The sequence below is a fragment of the Dermatophagoides pteronyssinus genome, unplaced genomic scaffold, assembly GCF_027571235.1.
Source record: "Dermatophagoides pteronyssinus isolate colony J.1.1.1.1 unplaced genomic scaffold, Derpt_VIB-CSIC_2022.12 sq0008, whole genome shotgun sequence".
NCBI lineage: Eukaryota > Metazoa > Arthropoda > Arachnida > Sarcoptiformes > Pyroglyphidae > Dermatophagoides > Dermatophagoides pteronyssinus.
This window is the reverse complement of record NW_027461532.1, coordinates 2,565,584-2,573,681: the sequence shown is the minus strand read 5'-3', so window position 1 is coordinate 2,573,681 and position 8,098 is coordinate 2,565,584. Positions and strand designations below refer to the sequence as shown.

The 8,098-nt window shown below is 29.1% G+C and overlaps 1 protein-coding gene and 1 non-coding gene across 2 annotated transcripts; one reads left to right on the top strand and one right to left on the bottom strand.

Moving 5' to 3' along the window:
* Positions 1-675: 675 nt before the first annotated feature.
* On the top strand, positions 676-749 carry TRNAN-GUU (transfer RNA asparagine (anticodon GUU)). The gene has a single exon. It is a non-coding gene; the product is annotated as a tRNA-Asn (tRNA).
* Positions 750-763: 14 nt separating this feature from the next.
* Positions 764-6,573, bottom strand: LOC113794581 (long-chain-fatty-acid--CoA ligase 1-like). Its single transcript, XM_075820862.1, has 7 exons — positions 6,430-6,573; positions 5,823-6,245; positions 4,107-5,207; positions 3,865-3,964; positions 3,302-3,570; positions 2,446-3,150; positions 764-2,243 (listed from the first exon to the last, which is right to left on the bottom strand). Exons 3-7 carry the CDS (start codon positions 5,160-5,162, stop codon positions 2,178-2,180), a joined length of 2,196 nt encoding a protein of 731 aa, XP_075676977.1. The 5' UTR covers positions 5,163-5,207; positions 5,823-6,245; positions 6,430-6,573; the 3' UTR covers positions 764-2,177.
* Between the last annotated feature and the right edge of the window lie 1,525 nt (positions 6,574-8,098).

Here is an 8,098-nt window from a genome sequence, read left to right as displayed (position 1 = left end):
CACACAAACTACACAGACATTTTCCATATTTTTTTTCCTTCTTCTGTTGGCTGTGATTGTTATAGCATTTCATTTTCAATTTAATTTGACATTCATCCGATGACTATAAGGGGAAAAACATTGAAGAGAAGAGAAGAGAAAGAGACGAAAACAACACCCAAAATCTAGAATATCAGAATCGCTGTTGTTGTTGATGATGATGTGATACATGAACAAAAAAAAATGATGTCATGATTCGTGTCATAAGCAATTTGTATTAATTATCGTTTTTTTTTGGTTTGTTCAAGGATGAGAAATTTGTTGCTGCTGCTGCTGCTTTCAAGATAATATGTTCAAGTCGTGTGGCTTCTGCTGCCATTTTCTGGTCTTGAAATTTTGTCCGACTGGGGAAAAACAAAAATCTCCAACCGAGCGTAGTAAGATAGCGAATGTGAGAGAGAGCGTTTTGGTTATTATGTGATGCCCTTTGACATTTTTTTTTGATTGGATGATGAATGGTTTTATATGATGCACTATAGTGATATATAGTGATTCTTCTACTTCACATGAATTAATATAACCACAAAATCGATAAGATATGAATGAATTTTTTTAGGGAAAAATTACCGAAAAAGTCTTTATCAATCATCAAAAAAAAACAAGAATCAAAAATAACCATAACGGTAACATGAAATGGCGACCGTGGCGCAATCGGCTAGCGCGTTCGGCTGTTAACCGAAAGGTTGGTGGTTCGAGCCCACCTGGTCGCGTGGTTCATTTGAAATTTTTTTTTCGTCAATAAATTAATTTTTTATTTATCAAATATCACATCGCTTAATCATAAAAATCATAAATAACATTTGTGTATTTGTTGAGGGGGAGATAAAATGTGTGCGTTACATTTTTTTTTTTGATTAGATAAAACAAAACAACATGGAAAAACCAGAAAAAAAACAATTAAATTTTCACAGATAGAAATTCAAAACAAAAATGAAGATAGATCAGTTGCCATTGATCGATTTATTGTGCGGTCGTTGTTCTCGAAAAGAAAGCTCGTTATTGTTATTTTATGAATTGAAAAAAACAAAAAATGGATGGAAAAATAGGGGAAAAAAAGTTGGGTCATCCACAAATAAAGTTGACGATATATCCATAAATTCTTTTGGGAATGATTATTTGTTTGTTATTTTCTGAGAATGATGACAAATAGAAAATGAAAACATCTGCAACATTGAATTTAAAATAGAAAAAAAAACAAAGTTTTAACATTTATGAAATGAAACAAAAAAAAAATGCAATTTAACCGACATATAATATATGCAAAAAAACAAAATAAAAATAAATTCAAAATTCATGATTCAAAACACACACACAAACATTGCACACTGAACATCATGTTTTATGGAAAGAAAATAACGGGATAAATTTCTTCTTCTTCTTCATGATGAATGATGATTATCGTTACTGAATGAATTTTTTTTCTTTGCTGCTTCTGCTGATGTAATATGTAGAATGGATAGTGTCAGTCTGTGTTTTCTGTGTGTGTTTCACATGATATATTCATTTATTTCTGAGGTTTCCGGTTCGTTTGGTTTTATCATCATCATCATCATCAGTGATGATGATGATCATTAAACCTGGATGTAGCTCGGTGGTGGTGGCTTACTTTCATTTTGTTGGATGAAATTTTTTGTTTTTTTTCATTTTGCCATAGCATCATGTTGAACAAACAGAAAAAAAACAAAAAAATTAATTGCATCATTGATGCGAATGATGATGAAAAAAAAATCCCGATATTCATTGAAGAAAGGAAGAGGATGATGATGAGAGAAAGAAAAAAGCAGGTAAAAACTAGGAGTCACGAAAAACAAAACAAAACAAAAAATACCCGGTTAGGTCGGGGTCTATTAATTTAGGAAAGCAGATCTGGTTTTCAGGTTGGTAAAGTTATTATAAATGATAATCACAACAAAACAAAACAAAAAAAAAATGAAGAGTCGGACAAACAAAACAAAAAAAAACTTTTTTTATAGTAATTCTTGTCATTCAGAAGATTGTTTCTTCATTGTTGTCGATATATATGCTCGAACTTTTTTTTGTGTTTCTCCTGGAATATGATGATGATGATGATGAAAGTAAAAGATTTATCTATAGATGTAGTAGTAGTAGTTGCCGGATTTTCGTTGGGTTTATTTCCATTATTGTTCCAATTCTTTATATAGCATTTCTATTTCTTTTGTAAAATAATTATGGATGGCATTTCTCTGTTGTTGATGATGATGATGATGACCACCATGTTTAGGATCAAGAGAGAGAAAGAGAAGAGAAAAAACAAACAAACGATACATTAATTTGGGTTAATTAATTAATTAAATACCACCACCCACCCTCACCAAACATTGTTGGCCCAAATTGAATTATACAGACCAACAAATTTTGCATTTTTTTTTATAGGTAGGTACTTACCTTTGATTTTAATGTTGGTGTAAGTAGACCATCTTCAATAGTAAATAATTTTTTTCTTAAATAAATATTTTTAGGTAATTCAAATGATTTTAATCCATTTGCTTGACCAATACGTTTTAGATCATTGATAATTAATTCTTTTAATCGATTCGTTTGTAATGGTTGACTATTTAATTGTTGTTCAGTACATTCTTTTAATGGTTGTTGTAAATTTAATCGTTGTTGATGACTTAATGATTGAATATAATCTAAATCAGGTACAATGATTGCAATCAACATTGATTTGAATACATTTCCATGTATAAATATTTGCTGTACACATTGACTATTGATAAGAATATTTTCAATTTTTTCCGGTGCAATATATTCACCTTGTTGTAATTTGAATATATTTTTTTTACGATCAATTAAACGTAATGTACCATCCGAACTCCAATAACCAATATCACCAGTATGTAACCAACCATCTTTATCTAATGTATCGGATGTTAATTGTGGCATTTTAAAATATCCTTGAAATACAATTGGTCCTTTGACTAGAATTTCGCCACGTCCATCACAACTATTATAATCCATTTCTGGTACATCAACTAATTTAACAATACAACTAACTAATGGTGGTCCAACATGTCCAGTTGTTTCATCACCCATCAATGTTGCTGTACATGGTCCAACACATTCGGTTTGGCCATAACCTTCAGATATCTTTTTTTTTGATACAAACAACAAACAACAACAACAATAACAGAAAAAAAACCATTAGGAAATCATAAAATCCATTAAAAGATTGATGTTTGAATGTTTAAAATGTTTAAATGTAACAAAGAAATAAAAAAAATGATTCCACACAACTTACCACACAACCAATAGCAACACGAAGAAAATCTAAAACATCCGAACTAAGCGGTGCAGCTCCAACACAAATCAAACGAATATTTGAACCAAAATTTTTTCGGACACGATTAAATACTAAACGATCCCAGATGGTATTATTACGTATCACGTGTCTAGCTAAATATTTATGTTTTTGTCTATATGCTAAATGTAATAACCAACGTTTTAGAATATTATTACGAACTTTAGAATAGATTGTATCATGTATACGATTCAATAAACGTGGTACAGCTGTCCAATCCATAACAGTAGAATCGAGAGAGAAAAAAAGAGAACAAAAAAAAATAACATCATCATTAAGATAACACACATCCAGCAAAAAAAAAGCAGATCGATTTTTGTTTTTGATCCACTGTGTTTGCAGAGAGGAAAAAAAACGGAATTCTAAATAATAGTATCATTCGATCATTATGGAAATCAGTTTTTTTTCAATATTCACATTGTCAGTGTGTTTCGTTATTATTTTGTTTTTGCGTGTTAAAAAGGTTATTTTTAGCTTTGCGGTCAAAAAAAAAACAAACTTACCCAACATTATTGTTGGTTTTATGATTAGAATTTCTTGTGCAAGCTGTCGTATGTCACCAGAATAATAGACAACTTTACCTCCTTCAATAAAAACGGCAGCCTTAATTGAATAATAATCAATAATGATCAAAGTAAAAGAAGAAGAGACGAAATAGAAAAATAAGATGATTATTCAAATGAGTGTGTGAAACCAAAAAAAAAAAAAAAAAAATGTCAAAAAACAGAAAAGAAAATGAAAATACCTCACCAATACGTTGAAACATATGTGCTAATGGTAATATTGAAATCATTATATCATCAACAGTAGCATGTTGATCCATTAAATGTATCGATATTGATGTAATACTTGCAATAATATTTTCATGTGTTAATATTACACCTTTTGGTGTACCAGTTGTACCACTTGTATAACAAATTATAGCTAAATCATTTATATTTGGTTTATTATCATCGTGAATAGGATTATCTGCACCTGTTGTTTCAATTTCTTTTAATGTATATAATTGAAAACCTTTTTCCATTACTTTATTACGAATTTCAATTGTAATTTGTTGATCATTAGTTTTAAGCCAAATTAAATATTTAAGATGATGAAATAATTGAGCTTGTTCTAATATTCGTTCTAAACGTTCAATTGTATCACAAGCAATTGTTGTTAATTCAGCTTGATTAGCAATAAATGATGCTATATTTGTACCTAATGTATCATATATTGGTACAATAACTAATGAATGTTTATAACAAGCATATTCAATTAATGTATATTCCATACAATTAATTGAATATATTCCTAATAATGATTTTTTTGGTTTAAGATTAAATAATTTTATAATACCATCGGCTATTAATTTCATACGTTGCATAACATCACTATAATTAAACCAATCTATTGTTTTTGTTTCAGTATTGTATTGACCAAGACATTTTCCATTTTTAGATTGTTGAAGACCACGTTCAAATATTTCGTTCATAGTTTTAACCTGTTCATATTGATATGTATAAAGTGTATGATTTTGTTCCAATAATTTTGATATACGTTCGATTGGATCATCTTTGTATGGTATTGATTGATTACGATAATCTAATCCTCTACCTAGATAACGTATCGGTGTTGTTGTTGTTGTTGTTTTATCATTTCTTCTTATCGACGATGATGTAGATGATGACGATGATGATGATGATGGTGAAGGTGATGATAATGATGATGATGTTTTATTAGATAATTGTTGTATTGTTGTTGTATCATTGATTGAATTTGTAATTTGGCCATTTTGAAATTCGGATGATTTTTTCATCATCGTTATTTATTTATGGATTATATTATCGTTTTCAAATGAAATTAGCTACAATGAAATGTTTGTTATCAATGATTATTCATTCATTCAAAATGATAATTTTGAATGAATTTATTCGTAAAATAACAAAGAATTTTCGTAAAGGGTGACGAAATACACAACAAAAATTGTTAAAATGTTTCAACTTTTTAAACATTTGTTTTTTCATTCATCAAATTCTAATCAAATTGATTGAGTGAAACCAAAAACAAAAAAAATCGAATTTTTTCAAAGCTCAAATTTGATTTTCGGGAAAAAAAATATGTAAAAATGTGTGCGTTTGAAAGATTGGCTCTAATTTCTTCGGTGGAAAAAAAACATTCGATGATTGATGTCAAATCTTCATTCGATGATGATTCGGATGATGACCGAAGAAAAACAACATTTCAATGTCACTGGATCAACAACAAAAAATCTTTCAAATTTGACATTTTTTTTCAAAAAACACACCCACCCGATCATTCAAAACAAAAAAAATTAATAATTTCAACAACAACAACAGAAAAAAACATGGGCTCAAAACAAAACAAAACAAAACAAAAAAAGCTGAGAAATTCAATTCACTTTCTGTTGGAACACGGATAGTATCAAAAAAAAAAAAAAAAAAAAATCGAACCACTTTACCGAAATGTCATTTTTGGCTTGGCGTTCTTATGACGCCAACAACATTATACCACAACACATAGGTAGCAGCATAGCCTGGATATGATGACAAAAAAGTAGTGGATAATGGATCGAATGGGATTCTTTTCTTGTTTGTTTTTTGTTGATGTCCGCACCAAAAAAAAAAAGAGGTAGTGGTAATTCGAATATTTCTATATGAGAATTCTATTCTTTTTTGGAAAAAAATTCTGTTTTGGACGATAATCATTTTCAGGAGAACAAAAAAAAAACATTATTCCATTCAAAAGATTGTTGGTGGTTGATAATCCACGTGAATGAAATTAAAACGTTTGTTTTGTTGTTGTTGATTAGATTAAAACCTGGCCTATTATATAATAATGACAACAACAAAAAAAATTTGAGACTTTTTTTGTATTTTAACCACTGTGTGTAATCAGAGTTGATTAATTGAATCAATCCATTAAATTCGAAAAAAAATTATCCAAACGACAACAATGCAATATAACGACGTATACATAATAAATTGCCATTGATGTGGTTGGTCATTAAAAAAAACGAAAGAAAAGAATTATTGTTAATCGTTAATCGAATCGTTTTTCGTACTTACGATGATTTTGGTGGTGGGGGTGATACGTGTGGTAATTTCATTTCATTTCATTTTTCCATGGGTTGTTTACCATGTTTTTAATGCATATTCTCATCATGATCATCATTTACGATCAAAAAAAAATGATATCGATAATATTGTTTTCAATGTTTTTCACTTGAAACAGGCAAACAAAAACCGATTACCCAAGAAGTATGCGTTTTGTGTATTTGAACAACAACAACAGAAAATTCTACTATTGTTCAATGGCGGAAGATGATGTGGAAATACAAAACAAAACAACAAAAAAAACGTAACAAAAATGGATGCCCGTAATTTCTTGATCGAATATTTTTTCGATGGATTCGAAAATTGAAATGAACAAAACAAAACAAAAAACATTCGAATTTCATTCGTGATTTGCATGTTTGATTTTTTTTTTTTTTGGTTTGGTTTGGGTGGGAAAATATATTCACATTGTGTGGTCGTTGTTGGGTTAGAATAGCCATTCATTTTTTTTTTTTTTTTTTTGTTCGATTTTCCTTCCAGGTTCTTCTTTCTTTCTTTTTTGGCCATTTTTTTTTTGGTTGTTGTTGGAGAGTGGTGATGATGTTTTCAAAGTCTAATCACATACAAAATACATGAATTTTTCATTTTTTTCCATCCTTCTTTGTTGTTGTTGTAGTTTCAAAGTTATGATTATTATTAGAAATAAGAATCGAAGAAGAAGCTATTTGTAACAACAACAATGGCTAAAGAACTTCTTCTTTTTTTTTTCTTTGAAAGAAAATTATTTATAATCGATTTGGGTGAAAATATGATTTCTGTTTGATGGGTTGGTTATTGCGTGATAAAAACAAAACAGAATCGGACACCAAACACAGATTAGAAACCGAACAAAACGAAGAAAACAAAACCAATCCCGGTTTTCAGGTTGATGGAAAAAATACACAAGTGATGATGATAACTTTTCACAAATCAAATATCATTTTTTTTGGTTCGATTCGAATCGAATGTTGTCAATATTTTCTCTTCAAAAAAACACTCCATTTTCAGGTGGTTGTCAATCGATCAGATCATAAAAATCTGAAGAAAATCGTATTGATCGATTATTTTTCAATTGTTTTTTTTTGTTTTCACACATTCACTTTTCAATATTGAACCAAAAAGAATAGACATAATAATAATGGAATTATAAATTGAATTGAATTGAATGGTTGCTCTTGTTTTGTTGAATCCAATCCATCTTCAATAATGATCTTTTGATTTTGACGTATCGATTCATAAGAATTTTTTTTCGATGCTTGATTTATGATGTTCTGGAGCAAGAAAAAGAATAAAAACATTTTAAACAAATAATTTTATTTTCTTCTCACTTACTTTTGAATTGCCAAGGAACAAAAAAAAGTTTTCAAATTGAAATTGAAAAAAAACTTAAAGTTTGACAGGTTGTGCGACACACACACAAGGGACCCGGGTTGAGTGGAAATAGTTTTCGAATGTTCGAAGGTCTTGTTTTTTTGAGATTTTTTTTTTGTTCGAATTGAATTGAATTGATAATGGAAAAAAAGGAAGATTCTTCCTTTTTTCCAGGTAATATTTTGAATGAAAATAGAAATAAAAGATGATGATTATATATGATAGAAAATGTGATTATGAATTAAATTATTCATATATCAGCCACCAAAAT